The sequence below is a fragment of the Phoca vitulina genome, unplaced genomic scaffold (genome assembly GCF_004348235.1).
Source record: "Phoca vitulina isolate PV1807 unplaced genomic scaffold, GSC_HSeal_1.0 scaffold1, whole genome shotgun sequence".
Taxonomy (NCBI): Eukaryota; Metazoa; Chordata; class Mammalia; order Carnivora; family Phocidae; genus Phoca; species Phoca vitulina.
This window is the reverse complement of record NW_022589704.1, coordinates 72411670-72431288: the sequence shown is the minus strand read 5'-3', so window position 1 is coordinate 72431288 and position 19619 is coordinate 72411670. Positions and strand designations below refer to the sequence as shown.

The 19619-nt window shown below is 35.9% G+C and overlaps 1 protein-coding gene across 4 annotated transcripts in view; it reads right to left on the bottom strand.

Annotated features, from left to right (window-relative positions):
• Positions 1–580: 580 nt before the first annotated feature.
• Positions 581–19619, bottom strand: part of ACVR1C (activin A receptor type 1C) — a 75544-nt gene continuing 56505 nt past the window's right edge. For all 4 annotated transcript variants that reach the window (XM_032410119.1, XM_032410130.1, XM_032410126.1 and 1 more), the window contains 6 exons: positions 17182–17412; positions 14429–14596; positions 12927–13083; positions 11310–11434; positions 7745–7875; positions 581–4266 (listed from right to left, as the gene is read on the bottom strand). In XM_032410119.1, the coding sequence (XP_032266010.1) occupies positions 4141–4266; positions 7745–7875; positions 11310–11434; positions 12927–13083; positions 14429–14596; positions 17182–17412 (938 nt within the window). In that variant the 3' untranslated portion in view covers positions 581–4140. The remainder of the gene's footprint in view (positions 4267–7744; positions 7876–11309; positions 11435–12926; positions 13084–14428; positions 14597–17181; positions 17413–19619) is intronic.

Sequence of the window (19619 nt, the reverse complement as noted above, 5' to 3'; positions counted from 1 at the left end):
AATAGTAACATTTTTAACAAAACTTTTGTATTCCAACCAACATATTTTCTTCTGTATAAAAGAGGCCATCAGAAGCGAAGGGATGACTGTCTTCACTAAATAGTGCATAAAGTCCCGTTAGGTATCGCCTTATGGAGGGAGCTCACACACAGAACAGCGTCACACACAGTAGGAGCAGGTTTCACAAAAGAAAAGATATTTAGAATATCTTCGAAAACCATACTGACACCATTTTAAGATGAATTCTTAAATATTTCAAAGTAACCTAAAATGCTGTATTTGTAAATTTACTTAAAGGGATGCGTATTGAAGAAATCAACCGCCATCAACTTGATTCACTTGTTACTGTTACTTTCTCAATTTCCTGATGGGAAATAAAATCCCATGTCCATACTTTAAATAAACTTATTGAAACAAAAAACATCTCCAGGGTGCCTGGGTGGTTAAGCATCTGCCTTCTGCCCAGGCCATGATCTCAAGGTCCTGGGATCCAGCCCCGCACTGAGCTCCCTGCTCAGCAGGGAGTCTGCTTCTCGCTCTCCCTCTGCCTCTCCCCTCCACTTGTGCCCTCTGTCTCCCTCTCATAAATAAAATCTTTAAAAAAAACTCCACATATATTTTAAATAAATAATCAGAAAGTATTCCCTGCTAAGCAATTTTAAGTTGAACTTCATATAACAGCAAATGGGGGCTCCCTGCTTTCAGGTGATTTGCTCAGTAGGTTCCCTGGTATTTTTGCGTAAACTCTAAGACAGCCCTGAGTTTTCTCTGCCCCAGTAAGTCACATGGTGGCAAAATTCCAGCACAGCAGTAGTTTTGTTTAATAATTCTACTAAAGTAGAAGTATTAAGAATAATAAATTCTTATGGAACTTGTAACCTCATGAATCTATTGCAGATCTTCATTTTAAAATAAAAGCTGATTTTGAAGTCTTCAGACACTGCAACCAGGTTACTATTTTCATACAATCATGAAAATTTAAAATGCAAAGTTAATTGAAAGTATAAAGATGAAAAGCAAGTGCTATGCCTAAAATAGTGCACGACACAGTCATGTTTCACTTAACTTTCAAGTCAGAACATAAATTAAGAATTCTAGATGTGACATGCCAAATATTTTAGACAGAGAAGAAAGCACACAACAGAATTCTACCAATTACACCCTTGAACATGTAGCTTAAAGGCAACAAGTTCATGCTGTAATACTGACAACAAATAATGTTTCTCTTATTTTAAAAAGTGATGTTGCATAGAAACCCCATCACCACTTTATACAGTACTGACATTTCATAAATAGCAATTTCCCAAGCTTTATATTATACCCAAAGTCAAAATATTTGAAAGGAGCAAAGAACACCGACACATTGAGCCTAAGAATATTTTTTGCTTACAACACAATTCAAAAGAAATAAATATTACACGATGACACTCCATCGAAAACAAATAATATGAAGTTTAACAGTATAGGTATATACAATAAATTTGTTTTATGCTCTAAACTTTATCCTGTTCTTGTGAGCATTTTCTATTTATAATCATGTTCGGAGTTAAGAAAAAATGAGAACTTTTAACTTTTTTATCGTTTTTGTTGACCTACCTCTTTCTTTAAAAAGTGTGTTTGGTAATTAAGATATAAGACTTGTCAGTTAGAAGTTACAGTAAACTAACAAGAAAACAAGAAAAACATCTCAAAATGTATAGATTTCTCTAGAGTAAAAGTTGAACCAATAAAACTATGGAGTTCTATTTGGACACACCCAAATAAATTACAAAACATAGTGTCGAGGAAAATGGAGATGTTAAAACATTCTTTCAAAACTTAAATAAGTATATTCACCCAACATTAGTGAATAAAACAGGAAATATTATTCTTATTTATTTGAACAGCCATTTAACTATAGTACAACCACAGTAAATAAATAATTTCATTCTCATATATTCAAAAACAATCTACAAGAAATCAAGGTAACAAGCATAAGCAAGATTACCCCTTCACGTAGGCTCTTTTTAAAATCCTTTCACATATGCATTTTAAAAAACTGCTTATATAATTTAGATTGTCTGCAATAGCCTAATAAAGATACCTTCTAAATGTTTTGCAAATTGAAAGTAACTTCCAGAACCCACTGTCATACGGAACTCAAGACTCCCTACTTTGTCAATTTATTTCCTTCCCCCTAACCGACACCTACATCCTGGTCCCCATTTCCAAATTAATCTTTAAAATCTCTGAGGGCAGAACCTATCCATCTTTTCTCTATTGGCCCCAATATTGTGGCAATGAAGATATGGGGTCCCCTATCTTATTTAATGAATGGATGACTGCATTAGTAAGAGTACCACAACTGTCAGATATTTGCCTTCGATATCTCATCCCAGTCAAATGAAGATGGGTTCAGTAACATATTTCCATAGCGAAATGAACTATAGTCACTACATTGTGATCTGCATGAAAATACATAGATATATCCTTTCAAACACTGTTACCCAAGTTATGCTTTGTAGAACACTGAAATGTGGGATAGTAAAAAGGTTTCCTCTCCTCTTAATAAAAGGGTTCCATGGTCAAATAACTTGGGAAATCTAATTCAAAGAAACTCAACATTTCTTCACTGCTAGATTCCTCAAAGCACATGATATGCTAATGTGCACTATCACTTTCTAAGAATCTATCAAAGAATGCTTTTGGTCTTGGAACATCTCACCAGAAGAATGTTCTAAGGAACAGAGCTTAGGAAACAGTGTTTTAGAACAACAAAAGATACCATGTTAAATCTCCTTTACCCAAACAAAATTACAGATTTGAAAGAAAGGTGCAATGTTCCATGTATTATTCAGAATTCATCATCTCTGTCTCCACAGGAAGTAGAATAAAGGCAAGAGTACCATGAGACTTCTTTTGCATCTACTTGCTCATTTTGAAAGGGTAGGGAAATAGCTATTTACAGTTACTGAAGAGTTCTCTTATTTTTTCTCAAAATATCTTCTACTTCCTCCTCCCTCTGTTCTAAGTGTGTATGTACAAAAGTAGTGGGGACCTCTGAAATAAATCTTAAAGACCCCTTCTAACAATGGATCTTTATGCCTCTTTAATCTCTGGAAGTATTCAGAAAACATTAATATTTCTCTAACAAATAGGCAGACTATAAAATTTCTATGAGGAAAATGTCAAGGGATATTGTCCTCAGAATTCATGCAGGTCCATTATGATTGTGCAGAATGACCCAATCGGTCTTCTGTCTGACTAAACCACGAATACCATCATGAAAGCTGTTGTTTCTGCATAAGGAGAAAAGTACTATATGGGAATTAACAGGAAAGTAGGAAACTAGCTAAGTCTACAGTGTGGGTTATCACAAGATTTGGACCTAGAGCCAGCTCCACCACTAGGTATGTGACTTGCGGGATTTCTCAATGTTTCAAGCTGTTGGATGTCTCCTTTGTAAATGAGAGGAAGTAACAATGGAGGTGGCTTTCATACAGCTTCAGGGGTTGCTGTGGTGGTGGATTATGAAGAACAGGACAGCAGGAAGAGGGGAGGCCAAGTCAGTGGCTACTCGGACCTCACTTCCATCTTCCAACTGAGAGGTTCCCCTTTTAAGTGTTTTAGACACTAAAGTTCAGGGCAATATGTATCTTTTTCAAAGATCCTTCTTAACTTAAAAAAAAAAAAAAAGAAAACCGCAGATTATATCATCTAAAGTTCTGCTGAGATATAACGTTCTCTAGTTCACATTTTTTAATGAAGGTGTTTTCATCTCAGGAAAAAATGCTTTTACATTTCTTTTTCTTCATTCATGTGCTCTTGATTCAAGTAAAATAAAACCTTAATGACTTGTATTAGTTTTATATAGCTTATTTTACATTTTTGTAATATCTTTCTTATTAAATAAAAAGATGAATTGATGTGGTGCTTTTCAAAATAAAATTAAAGACAACACAGAGATGGGATGAAGTCAATTCCTGCCTGTGCTTGACTTCAGAGTTATTTTTTCCATGCTGCATTTGAGCTCTTAAATACTGTACTGCATTATCTTTGAGGTAGAACGACAACCAAAAAAAGGTAAAAACATTCACATAAAGAGGGAAAATGAGAAAAAAAAAAGCTGTGAGAGATTTCTTTTTAACACGATTATCATCATTAGGCTTTGCAGTCTTCTTTGACACAAAGTTGAGAGATAGTCTTCTTAATACGAAGGGCCGTTAGGCGGGCTGCCCCATTGGCATACCAACACTCCCGCATTATTCTCCCCATGACTCGGAGTGCCTTTAAGAGAGAAAAACATTAAACACTTTAGCTAGTCACACAAACACAGTCCAAGAAAAGCATAACCACAAACCCAGGAATTGATGCTAAGCTCTGGTGAAGAAATAGTAAACTTAAAACTGTATCGGAAGATCAGGACCAAACTTCTTTAAAAATCCAGTCAACACACACACACACACACACACACACACACACACACACACCTTATGGAGACTAACTTTTAATTGAAAATTCAATCCACTGATTTCTGGGAATATGGTAGAGTAGCTATCTTTTAAAATCTTCTGAGAAGGGACATGAAAGACAAAAAGGGATATGGGATGAGTTGCGAATTGCTTGATCTGGATGGTAAGTACATATGTGCACACTTTTTTTGTTATTCATCAAGCTGTATATTAAGATTTGTGCATTTTAACATTTAAATTATGCCATAATAAAATAATGATCTAGGTGTAAATATCAAAACTTCTGAATTAAAAAAACAGTATAAATGAACTGCTCAAGAAATAAGATAAATACTCAGAGGGGAAAACAATGAGAATGCAGGAATCCAGAGAGATATAAGAAATCACTGAAGCAAGTGGCCACTCTGGTGACATCAGCTGATCTCATAGTCTAGAATTTCAGAAGTGATGAACCACATGTAAAAGATAGAAAATGCAGCCAAAGCACCCAGAGGTATCAAGTCAAGATGTTTCCAAAGTCCTGACTATAAGGATGAATCAGTCTTAGAAGGAATTTTGTAAAGAAAATTATCTAAATCTTGACTCTTGGTAAGGAAAAAATCAAGCCCAGGCCTTAAAATGTTACAGTAAACCTAAGCTCAAAACAAAAATTCACAAGACAGGAGAAAATAAAGTATCATAAGCAAGAATCAATTGAAACAACAAACGGTAAAATCAAACCCATCAAAACATTAGATGTTAGAATTAATGACCTAGAAGAATTAATGACCTAGAATGACACATGAAAAGATGCTCAACATCACTACTCATCACTTCTAGGTCCTTCTAAAAAAACAATTTAAATAAAATACATTTAAGAAATGCACAACAGGAAATCAGAAAATGATCTTAGAAGGAAGCTTTGAGAAGCAAAAAGGAATGTTGAACAAAGAAAATGATAAACATGTTCTTAAGTTTAAACAAATAATAATGGTATAAAATTACACCAGTATCTAATACATGGGATTAATACAAAACAAAATAGAACTAAAATACTGGACAAAAATGGACAAAAATTGTTTATATCAGCAATGTAAAAAAATGACTATTTAGGTCTATTCTAGGAATGTATGATTGGTTTAACAGTGGAAAATTTATAAATGCAATTTCACATTAAGAAACGAGAAAGTAGAGAGGCCATATCTTCACCTCATAGGTAGGAAGAAAGCTTTTATCAAAACAAATTCAGTTTTTATGTAACCTGATTAAAGTTTTGACAACAAAACCTACAGCAAGTATCATACTGGAAGGAGAAATATACAAAATTTTATGAAGTAAAACACGGATGTCCACTATCAACTTTCAAGCAACACTATACTAGAAGTCCTAGAAACTAAAGTAAGAAGTAAAGAAAAGGCTTGAGGATTGGTCCCAGAACTCTCATTATTTGGAGATATGATCATCTATGTGGACATCCCAAAAGATTCTACAGTTTTATACTCTAAGACATTTCCCCCACACACATGCATATATATATATATAGCAGCATTGTTTAAAAATGTTAAAATCACACAGAAGACAATCAACAATAGAAAAAAAATTGTACTCTAGCCATATAATGGACTACTCCACCAATATGAGAATGAACAGATTATAGCTACATCTGTAAATGAAAGTGAAAAGAAATTAACAAGAATATCTACAGTAAGTTTCAATAATATGTTTCACAATTACAGAAAAGTAAACAATATATTTTTAGTGTGAGTATACATATACATATAATTATACATAAATATATATTTTTTTCTCCTAAAGAAAAGTTAAGCAATAATAAATAATCACCATAGTAATCTGTCATAGGAGTAAGAAATCTTTGTTCTATTTTTTAAACTTAGTAGCGAATTCACTGATTTTCACATCATTATTACACTTTAAACTTTACATATATGTTACATATTCTTTCATATACATAAAATTATTAAAATTAGGAAGAATTTAATTTCAATTTGGTTGTAAATCGCTCAAATTCTGCTTCTAAAATAAGTATGTAGGTAAGATATCTATACAAAATAGAAATATCGAGACATAATTCCTTCCTTAAATAGAAAAAGAAATGAGTGAAACATGCAGGAGGGGGGAAATTAGGGGAAAAAAACTGCTGTATAAAATAACCCTTCTGGCAAAGCCAAACTAAAAAAATGTCACTTTAAAAAGACCTCAACTATTACAATTAAATATGGTAGACTATAATAGGAATAATGGGGTTGGTGGAGATTAAAGCAGTAAAATAGTTGTGGAATTAGATGGTTTGTAGTCTTTCCCTCCTATTCCCTTTCTTCTCCCTGTGGGAACCAGAAAAGTCTCTAGCTTCATGTAAGGCAGAACAAGCACTGTGATAACCACACTGAATGCCTTCGACATGATGCTTAGCGTATGCATTGTCGGAGATGAGGAGAGAACAGTGGTCTCTGCCATGAGGAAGCTTTTCTGATATAAGAACATAAGCTCAAACTTCGGCAAATTTACTGACTATAAAGATGATTGAATTGTAATACTCCGTCTGGCATGGACATTGACGATCAAACATGTCTGCGCTCCTACAGTTACCAGCCCCCCTTCAGGCAGATCAGGCTGCATGACTGACTCTGGTCTATGAATCATGAGTAGACGTGATGTGAGTCACCTGAAGCCAAAGCATTAAAGAGCCATGTGTGACCCTCCAGCTCCTCTCTATCCCTGACCTAGACACTTGGAAACTATGTGTTGAGATAGCAGCATCCCGAAATCAAAGTTACCTGGATCACAGAATCACCACAGGGAGCACAGCTGCCTGACCTGTAGGGGACTTTACATAGCAAGAAATAGTCTTGTTGCGTAAAGTCACTGGGGATACCAGGGCTTGTTACTGCCCCTTATCTTGGCAGTCTGTATACATATGGCTAAAGGGAAGAAAATCTTTCTGAAGACTGATACAAGGACATATACTTACATATGTGGCATGAACTGGATGCCTAGATTAAGAGAGAAGAACTATATGGTCTCTGAAAATCTTCCTGATACTTACCTCAAAATTATAATAGATAAAACATATATAAGAACATAGCCTGGGCTCCTGGGTGGCTCAGTCTGTTAAGTGTCTGACTCTTGATTTTGGCTCAGGTCATGATCTCAGGGTCAAGAGATCGAGCCCCACATTGGGCTCCATGCTGGGCATGGAGCCTGCTTGAGATTCTCTCTGTCCCTCTCCCTCTGCCCCTTTCCCCAGCCCCTGCTCCCTGCCCCCCCCATCCCCGGCCAAAAAGGAACATACTTACTTCACAGCTTTGCCACTGGTTTGGGATACTTGGTCGAAACTTCTGGTCACAAACAACCTTCCTCATTTCCTCTATTGAGGGATCTGAAGGCACCATGTCATAGTAAGGCAACTGGTACTCCTCAACAATTCCTGTAAGAAATTTGCATAATAAATTTCCCAGTGTGAATAATAAACAAAGATGCTTATTTCAAAAGAATACCAATTAAGTCCTCTAGGCACAAGTGGCACCCTGGGAAACTGGAAAGTCAGGTTTATGAAAATGTTGTATCACTAAAAATGAATTATATAAGTATAAAGCACTCAGCTGAATAATTATTGCATAATTTTATAAAATGCACATTATGAAACTTTACATAATTCTGATAATTACATAAATCTTATATAAAACATAAAATTATTTCTATTTTATAAAATATATAATTTTATACAATTATATATTATATATAATATTATATAAATAAATTACTTTTACATAATAATATAAAATATAATTTTATATTATAAAAATTATATGAGTTCTGATTTATATAAAATACCATTGTACAATTCAAAAGTAATGCCTAATTGCAAAATTTATATCATGGCCTTGTTTGGGAATGAAGTATTTTTCTCCATTAAATAACCTTTTCTTTTTTTTTCTTAATTTTATTATGTTATGTTAGTCACCATACAATACATCGTTAGTTTTTGATGTAGTGATCCACAATTCATTGTTTTCTTATAACACCCAGTGCTCCATGCAGTACATGCCCTCCTTAATACCCATCACCAGGCTAACCCATCCCCCCACCCCCTTCCTCTCTAAAACCCTCAGATTGTTTCTCAGAGCCCATAGTCTCTCATGGTTCATCTCTCTCTCTCCGATTTCCCCCCCTTCATTTTTCCCTTCCTTCTCCTAATGTCCTCCATGTTATTCCTTATGTTCCACAAATAAGTGACATCATATGATAATTGACTTTCTCTGCTTGACTTATTTCACTTAGCATAATCTCCTCCAGTCCCATCCATGTTGATGTAAAAGTTGGGTATTCATCCTTTCTGATGGCTGAGTAATATTCCATTGTCTATATGGACCACATCTTCTTTATCCATTCATCTGTTGAAGGGCATCTCGGCTCTTTCCACAGCTTGACTATTGCAGACATTGCTGCTATGGACATTTGGGTGCAAATGGCCCTTCTTTTCACTACATCTGTGTCTTTGGAGTAAATACCCAGTAGTGCAAATGCTGGGTCATAGGGTAACTCTATTTTTAATTTTTTGAGGCACTTCCACACTGTTTTCCAAAGTGGCTGTACCAACTCGCATTCCCACCAACAGTGTAAGAGGGTTCCCCTTTCTCCACAACCTCTCCAACATATGTTGTTTCTTGCCTTGTCCATTTTTGCCATTCTAACTGGTGTAAGGTGGTATCTCAATGTGGTTTTGATTTGAATTTCCCTGATGGCTAATGATAAAATCTTCTGCACAGCAAAGGAAACAGTCAACAAAACAAAGAGGCAACCCACAGAGTGGGAGAAGATATTTGCAAATGACACTACAGATAAAGGCCTGGTATCCAAGATCTATAAAGAACTTCTCAAACTCAACACCCAAAAAACAAATAATCAAGTCAAAAAATGGGCAGAAGACATGAACAGACACTTCTCTGAAGAAGACATACAAATGGCTAACAGACACATTAAATAACCTTTTCAAAACAGAATAGCTTTCTCTTTTCAAAAATTGATAGGCAATCTTTTAAAAGTTGAATTTCTTACATTTGGATTTTAGAAGTACTGTACCTGAGAATGTGCCAAAGAAGCAGCAAAGGTACTCAAGATGGACAATTCAACATGAAGTTTCATATTTAAAGAGTCTCAAATACAAAGACCTGACCTTAATTATCAGAATATTACCTGAACTTGAGAATTTCCTCATAAAATTGTTTTAACAGTCTTTTCAATTTACAATATTTAAGAAATGCCCTACTATTATGTTAACTAACTTACTATTTCAAAGGTTGAAGAAAATTTAAGGACAATAACCTAAAAGCAGATCTAGAAAAATATTAATATGAAATTTTAAAAAATTATTACAATCATGTTTGAATCTTGCTATTTACCACACATTGTCCTAAACCCTTTACATATTTTAATTATTCCTCAAAACCTCTGACTAGGAGTTACCATATTATCCCTCCTTTACAGAATGAGGAAACTGAGGCACAAAGAGTCACCAGTTTGCTCAAGATCAAAGAGCTCATAAGTGGCAGATCTAGAACACAATCCCAGGCTCGAGAATTCCACTCTAATTCTACTGCTGCTATAAATAGCTTCACCTGGGGTGCCTGGGTGGCTCAGTTGGTTGGGTGTCTGCCTTTGGCTCGGATCATGGTCCCGGGGTCCTGGGATCGAGCCCCACATCGGGCTCCCTGATTGGCAGGGGGGCTTGCTTCTCCCTCTCCCTCTGCCTGCCACTTCCCCTGCTTGTGCTCTCTCTCTCCCTCTGTTAAAAAAATAAATAAAATCTTTAAAAATAAATAAATAATAAATAGCTTCATCTTCCTGAATGGTTTACTATCTTACCTGTTAATAAAAAGGGGAAAAGTATGTTTTCTCATTCAAAAGAATTTTACCCTTGTAAGTTTAAAAAAATTTTTTACTCATTTTTTAAAAAATGAAATTGGTGTAAGGCACAATGATATCAATACAAAATACAAAATTGACAGTGGTCTGATAATGACAGCTCTTTTAGTGAATGTTTACTCTGTACTATGCTCTGTACTAATTAATTAACCAAATGAATCCGTTAAATCCTCAAAGCCCAAGGGGTCAGTTTTATTATTAATTTTACAGATGAGGAAAGTGAGACCAAGTAACTTGCCTAAAGTCAGACATTCAGGAATCTGCTAAACCACGGCTTAGTTTGAAGTCTGTCTCACTGGAAAGTGAAAACTCTAATCCGTTTCCTACCAGTAGTTAACTTTTCTCCACGGATGCCACAACTTCAGAGGCTGCATTTGTAGGGTTTCATCCTTTCAAACTCTTCCTCCTCTCATTACTAATCTCTAAACAGCTAGAGCAGTAGAGTCAGGAAGTTAGTCTCTGCTCACCTCTGGCCTCCACTTTCTCACTTCTACATTCATTAACACAGAGAAAAAGCAACAACAGCAACATAACAAACAAACAAACAGGAAAAGCCTGAAAACTAGAAGACTTCAAGTCCTGTGGCTTTTGGTAAAGTTTTAACATCTTCGGGTTCAATTTCTGGTAGAAAATAGGGCTACAGCTAACTGCATACAAACTCAAGAAAATTTTCAAGTGCTTTGCAAAGTATCATTAAGAAAATCAGAATTATCAAGAGAACTGTCACCCCCACCTGAGCAGTAATCATAATACAAAATCATCATTATATGTAGGATGCTCCACTCTTGAAACTGGAAAGATATCACCAAAAGGTATACTCTTAAATATTATAAAAAATGACTCAATACAGTGCTTAGAAAAAAATACATAGAAAAAGTATCTTGTATTCAGAGCATCAAGGAAAGACAGATACAAAGAATATCTCCAACATCTTACCTCCAACTGAACACCTTCGGGCTATTTCCCAATAAACCAGACCAACAGAATAGATGTCGGCTCGTTTGAAGGACTCAAAGATATTCACATTCATTGTATCATCAAGCATTTCAGGAGCCATATACCTTCAAAAACATGCACATTTCAGATCTTCTGTATGACTTTACAGCAATCCAGTAAAATACAATCTTAATAAATCCTCACATAAAATATGAATTAATAGCTTACATCAATTTTAAAAGTAGATCTAAGCCACTATAATAAATTAAATTTAAGTAATACAGCTACTGACTGAACTATAAGTTTAAAAATGTTTGAAATAAAACTAGAAGTCATCCTACTCAGTGTGTCAAAGCACAGGTGCCAGGAGCCAAATACTTGCAAAGGACAAGCTAGAGGGAAATTCAGCAAGCAAAGCATTCAATAGGAGAGACGGAACTCAACCTCCACCAACAAACATTGCCATGGAAAGTTCCTTGAGGGCAAAGAGCATCTCTTATTCATCATGGTGCCCCCAGGACTCAGCAGCATTCCATAAACATCTTCTCTGAATGAACAATTTTATTATACAGTGGCTTCCAGACATATATACACATTATATATTGGCTACAAGAAAATGACAACCTTGTTTGAATAAGACCAAACCAAAGAAATCTACAGTCCATGGGACCTGACGGAGCCTAGCTGTCCGAAGGGGATTTTCACGATTTCCCAGAATATTAAGAGGAGGATGCAATACCCTCCCAAACTCTTAAAAGTTTTAGATTCTCTGAAGGAGTCCAGCATCCAAGGCTTCCCTGAGGGGTCCCTGATGTGGAGACAGTCTGATGGGCAAGCCAAGGCTTACTTTTTATAGGAAAAAGAAGTTCCGTAGGGCTGCCCAGTTTGAATAAACTGCCTTGAAGTGTTCCTGGGGTCTCATTAAATTCTCCTAGGGAACCATGGGAAGGACTCAGATGGATAGGCTTAGAATCTCAAACATGGCTTGGAGGTCAACTGTACCAGAAATCTCCTACTCTGAAGAGCCTTTGACAACTCCAGGAAAATGTTTTGGTTGTTTTCTGACTTCAAGATCAAGAACCCAGGAATTAAAAAAAAAAAAAAAAAAGAACCCAGGAATTATGTCAAAGTAGCATGAGCCTGATATTCAAATAAAAGGAAATGGAAGTATGCAGGCCATATGGCCACAGGCTGGCCAGAACAAGAAACCACCAGAAATCCCATTACTAATGGGTCTGCCGTAATATATATGTAGTATGTTTTGCTTCTCTCATACTTGTTTTGATGACATTTTTTTCCCTCCTATCCATAGGAAAATGTATTCTCAGAAACTGACCCACTCAAAATAATGTATCACCATCTCTTCCACTATCCCTCTCTACTGCATTCCCCACCCAAATGGCTACTATCTATATGACTAAAAGGCCAAGTGTCCTTGCTTTATAACCATTGTGTCACTGACTTCTCAATGACCCAGAGAAGACTTCTTGCTTTCTTGGGCCTAATGATTTTTCATTTGGACCCCCACCCCAAAAAAAACCCACACACTCATCCCAGGATTTCATGTTTACGGGGCGGCCATATGTCTGAGCGCACCACCAAAGTTAGTGATCTTACCTTTTGGTTCCCACTTTAGGATTCTGAGGTATGTCAATCGTGTTCAGTACTGAATCATGCTTCACAGCCAGCCCCAAATCTGCTATGGCACAAGTTTCACATTTTTTCACTAAGATATTCTTTGATTTTATATCTCGATGAGCAATAGCAGGTTTACCTATGAAGCATAAGAGAAGAATACTCATTTTGTTGTTGTTGTTACTGAAGACTGACTCTCTCTAAGAGGAATCACTTTGAAGACCTGGCTCAAAAGTCACCTCTGAAGACAGGTCTTCTCTGACCACACATTCCACATCCCCTGTCAGTCTCCACAGAGTACGTCATTTTGCCTTCTTCATAACCCTTATTACTATCTAAATTATATTGTTCATTTACATGTGTGTTTAATTATCTGTCTCTCCCAACTGGACTGTAAGCTGCCTCAGGGCAATGCCTGGGTGTTACTCATCACCCATTGGCATGACTTTGATGCTTAGGACCCTAGGTAGCACTTAGTAGCCACTAATAAATTTCCTTTGCATGAACAGGGAAAGAATTAGCATCACTACAACTACATAAGAACATAGCAAATAAACTCTTACAAAACAAGTTTCAAACTTTTACTACCCTAGACCAGCAGTTCTCAAATGTGACCCCAAAATCCTTGGGAGTCTTTGAGACTCTTTTCCAAATACCTATCTGTGGGATATTACATTTTCTTCACATACTTCAACCAAAACATAAAGGAACAACTGAATGAAGAACATGCTTGAAAATCCAGACATTAAGTCAGACATTAAAGAGATTTCAAAAATGTAAAACAAAACCATATTTTCACTAGATTGGTTTTTGTATTATAAAAAAGATGCAAATTTTTGAAATTTGTTTAATAATTAGTTATTATTAAGTAAATTAATAAATACTTTTTGAATTTTTCAATGTTAGTTTCTAATAGAGTAAATATTAATAGATAGAACCCAAATACACAAAAACCTTTGGGTCCTCAATAATTTTTAAGAGTTTAAGGGATCATAAATCCAAATTTGAGGACCACTGCCCTGACTGGACTAATGACTTTCTAGAGCAAATTCTTTATTAACTCAATAAATAGAAAAGACAGTGGGTATTATTTGATCTTTGAGTCCATTATATGTAAATATTTTTTAAGATCACATTACATCTCCAATTATTTTAGCTATCAAAGGTAAATATTTAAAGTATTTATATTCTCTGAATATAGAGCATTTGCCACCAAAGCAAGATCTCCCAGGGATGTGTGCTAAATGGCAAAGTTGGAGCCACCAGGTGTAAAAATATTATTATGGCTAATATACAAAATGATGAGTACATAGATGAGAGTTGGCTGTATCATGATAATATCCTCAGCTTTTTAAAGTAACTTAGTATTTCTTTACATTTGATAGTCATTTGTAATAAACTAAAATACAACTAAACACTAAAACACAGCTTGGTGTTTCTATCCTCATATTTAAGCAGAAAAAACTTAGAAAGAAAACACGTACCTTGTGTACCAACAATCTCCATATGTAGGTGGGCCAGACCACTAGCTATCGAAAGGGCCAGTTTGATCATGCCAGCCACGGTCACTATATTTCTATTCAAATAGTCATATAAGGAACCCAGTTCATGATATTCGGAGACAAGCCAAAGTTGAGTCCAAGTTCCATTATCTAAATGGGAAAAAGTCTCTTTATTGCTATAAATATATGTTGAGAACGAAACCAAAAGCTTTTAGCAAATGTCAGTATTTAAAGTAAATCTGTATTGTTCACAAAGCAAAGCTAATTCCTTTAGTGAGGATGCTGACAGTCCAAATTAGCAAAGTAAAATATCTCACTGAATCCCTGAAGATATTGATATACTAGAACCTGTTGTATGTATCCACCAGAGCTACAGGAAGCTATGAGAGTGATTCTGATTAAGTGAACAACTCCTTTCTTATTCTCTTTATATACTGATGGTACCGTATTCTAGAAGAAACTACTGACAGATGAATTTAGGCGCAGTGTTGTGCTGTAAATTACTCTGAGCTTTTAAGAAAGATTGTTCCAGTACAAACAAGAAATGCAAAAAATTTACACAAAGTGTTATTACTGTAATAAAAGCTCTAAAATTCTAAGAATGTTCACATTGTTCACCTTTCAAAATATGAAGTTGATGATTTTCCCCAAAAGTTTACCTTAAGAGCCAAATACAGTTACTAGACATTTTCAAGTAATTTACTTTATTCAACCAAAAGCTAATCCAGCTTATAAAATATTTTTAGCAGAACAGAAATTAGCCTAAAACTTCTCCAGGTATTAGAGTCCCTGGAGTTAGCTTTAGCTTTTGGAAGTGTCTACAACAGCCCGGGGCAGTCCTGACCAGTTCTGACGCTCAGAGAAAGGAAGCGATAATGAACATTTGCTAGGGACTTTTTCTATTAAATGCTTTATGTACAAGAGCTACTCTTAATCCAAATATTTAATTTCCAAATCCGGGTAGTGATAAAATTTCCTACGAATACAAAAATCAACATAACATGACAAAGTTCAGTAATAAACTGACCATGTACAAAACTAATCCTTATTCTACCTCTCTTCCTGCTCAGTGCCAGTGACTATCTTGCCCTCTCATATCAATGTCTCTGTCAGACCGTTGACTAACCAGTGGAACTATAAATACCACAAAAGATTTAGAAATGAGGATGAAAGCGATGTTGGAGGTCATTTGAAGTCATGCACAAAGCCACTGATAAGTAAGCCAGTGACAAAGGTAGACCAGTTAAACTGAAGAAGAGACAATCAAGGATGATCTCCCTTGGGCCTATTGTTTTATAATCAAATAAACATAATGATTAAATTAGGCCCATCAAGATGATCCATATAACTAAAGTCATCACTGCTTTGACAACAATGCTAATTAATCTAATCAGCAGGTACACTTCAGCTCAGTCTTAGGAAGGATAAGAAAAAGGTCTTAGCTTACTAAGAAATGTCTCATTTTCAATAGTCTGGATATATTTTCAAAGTATGTAGAGGTAAGAATTTGGAAAGAACATTTCTTGTTTAAAGCTCATGTTGGCTTTACTCAGTTTATACCTGGCAAATCAGAAAACACATACTGTCTACAAACATAATTAAGGCCAAAATGTACAGTAATTCTAAGCCTCTCTTTTGTCATCTGATTAGTAATAATCAAGCTTATAATAGATAAAAATAATCATAGATTTTAATTTCCATAGGTAATGGTGGGTCCCTGATATCCACAGATAATTTTTTAGACAGAGGTTATAATCTCTACCTCACCGAAGTTCTTCATGAGTATTACTGATTTGAATTAAAAAAAAAAAATTGACTGGATCATGTTTTGCTCATCTTGGTGCCCTGTTGCCCTTTGTTATGGGAACTAATGCACAGTTAAATAAATAAAAGCTATGCAAAAAGAAGAAGGAAAGCATAGGTGATCCATAAATTATATCCAGTCCCTGATTACTCGGGGATTTATACTGTATTTTATGAATATTGATTTCAATACCTAAACTGATGCTCTGTCTTGCTCCACAAATCTCAAAAAGTCATATACTGTTTGAGGTTGTTGATGTTAAACCTCAATATAATTCATACTCAAAGTACATTGATAGAAAATTTCACTAAAATTGATTTGCTTGCTGCCATTCTGACAATGTTCATAGAGAATCTGAGTCCGGAGTTGAAGCCTATTTATACAGAGGAGAAGTACAGTCCTGGCAAAGGTGAATATTCAACTAGCATTCACTGTTACGTCTGTACTGGTTATTAAAATATTGAAATATTTCTGTCCTCATTGGCTAACAGTTGCTACTCAAAATTCCAATGTCATCCCTTTGCCCTAGACACCCAAAGCAACCTCCCCCACCTCCCACCACCCTCTGACAAGATGCCTCCCAATCTCTTCATGGACCAGCAAGTAAGGGATAAAAGCTAGACTGGCAGGGCTCTCCCAGGACTCTCTGTTCCAATTGAAGCTTCTGTTCTGATTGGTTGATTCCTCTGCCATACCAGTCACCAAATACTTTAAATATCAACCTGGCTATGGTATCATGATTTCATATCACTCGTTTGCCCTGCCTTTACTGTACGGTTCTGTACATTTATCTGTGGAGAAGAGGAAAAGCATTTTCTATCCTCGATAAAGAAATTAGACTTTTATGTATTTTATTAAAACAAAGAAATTATTGATGGTGATCTGATGATGGACATAACATGTTTACTTGCTGAACCCAATTAGAAAATACCTTTGTTGTCAGCAGCAATGAAACCAAGTATGTTTTCATGTCTCAGCATGACCGTCTGATAAATTTCTGCCTCCCGAAACCAAGATCTTTCATCTCTGGAGGAGAAGATTTTTACAGCCACATCTTCCCCACACCATCTTCCATGCCAGACCTCACCAAATCTACCTTTTCCCACTATCTCCTGAAGTACGATCGTCCTTGCAATTGTTCTTTGAACCAACAGAGGTAGACCTAACCAAAGAAAAGACGGAATTGATGATTACAAACAAGGAAGTATCAGAAAAAAACTGTCATGATGACCATTATTTTCACATAAAAAATGCAAACATTGAAGTGCTTTCATAATTTTACCGATTTTGAAGAAATAAGCACCATTGTACCAAACTTCTAGGTCAAACCATGCTCAAAAAACACCACTCCAAATTCTTAATATGAATTTCTCTTCTCACATTCCCAAATAAAAATTTCTTGAACATAACCTGCTGCTACAGATATCTGATTTTCCAGAATTGCTGCAAATCTCCCTGATTTGCCCATGAAAGCCAGTCAGGTTACTAAAGACACAAAGTTTAAAAAAAAAAAAAAAAAGGTGCCATCAGTCTCTAAAATAAAATGCATTGTTTCTAGTACAACTGGGGAAGCAGAAGAATTCCTTGTGAATTTTTTCAAAAATCAAATTAAAATTGCAAAGGAAGAATCAGATTCAATAATTAAGTGAGGTAGTCATGTTACACTAAAAAAAGCAAAGCATCATCATAGAAAATATCAAATGGAAATTCTTTGTGAAATAAAAAAAACAAAGAAAATACATTCTGAGTGTATGTAAAAAGTTTAGATTCTTTGAACCAATAACCCCACTTCTAGAATTCTAACCTAAAGATTTAATGCAAAACACAGAGGGGCGCCTGGGTGGCTCAGTTGGTTGGGCGACTGCCTTCGGCTCAGGTCATGATCCTGGAGTCCCGGGATCAAGTCCCGCGTCGGACTCCCTGCTCAGCCGGGAGTCTGCTTCTCCCTCTGACCCTCCTCCCTCTCATGCTCTCTGTCTCTTGTTCTCTCTCTCTCTCAGATAAATAAATAAAATCTTTAAAAAAAAAAACACAGAAACATTTATGCCAAAATATTTAATACATTATTACTTACAGGAAATAGAAGGGAAAGTATCAGATAATAGAAAAATTGTTAAACATAGTGCAGCGATTAAGAGAACAGATAAGAAAGACCTCAGTTCAAATTTCAGCTGTGCCACCTGGTAACCACGGGCAAGTAATGGAACTTCTCTGAGCTTCAGCTTATCTAAAAAATAGGGGATATTAACAGTACCTATCTCATCGGGGTAATACAAGAATGAATAAGCATGCTAAGCACCTGGCACAGTATCTGGTATATTCCATGCTCAATAATGGTTAGCCCTTAATATTCTATCTTAGAACAGATTACTTAGAACAAATGATAATGATGCTGCTTATGAGGAGGTATTTCTTAATGACATGGGAAAATACTTTTGCTATAATGTTAAATGAAAATAGCACAGTAAATTCTACCCACCTAAATAAGTGTACCTAGCTATCCAAAATATGCACAGGAAAAAGACAGAAAAGGAAATTTGCCAAATGCTATGACGGTTCTTCCTATTTAGTGGAATCAGGGTGAATTGTGATAGTCTTCTTTCTAATATACATCTTCTTAATTTCCACAATGGGTACTTATCACTCTTATAATTAGAGGAAAATAGGTAAAGAGGTTACAGTCTAAGTTTACTCTGGAAAGTCGTGTTTAGTTCTTAGCCTTGTACTCAGATGGCCCGGAAACTCTCACTGCTACAGCCCCGTAAGCTCTGCAGGCTTCAGCCTCTGCTCTTGAAATGAGCCATGGTTTATTCAGATGTGCTCATCTTCATGAGAACCACCCACTGTGGCTAAATAAGCACAGACTATAAGGTTGCTATTATGGATCTCAACAATTAGTCATAGAGCCCCACAGCCAGAAAGTTCTGAGATCGTCTAGTTCAACTTTATCATTTTAGAGATGAGAAAATCGGGGCCCTGCAGTAATCGAAGACTTGCCCAGAAATAGGCTGTAGTGGGAGGCCGACCTACAACTAAAATGTTGGTGTTCAGTCCAAACTCATGCTCTCACCATTCAGTGGATATGTCTGCAGTCCTCTCCTGTTGGGAAGACTTCCAGCAGCAAACTCCAAGGGCTGTTTCTTGTAGGCTATGGCCAAGTTTACTACTTGACCACACAATAAAAGTTGTACTAACAATCATCAGGCCAAATTGCAATCTCAATCTCTTTCCTCCCTCACCCCATCTTGCATACACACACCCACCAAAACATCACCATCAACAACCGCTACCAACAACAACTGATTAGAGAACTCGATTAGCCTCTATTTTCAAACTGCAAATTGATCAAGCACATGACCAATGCGACAG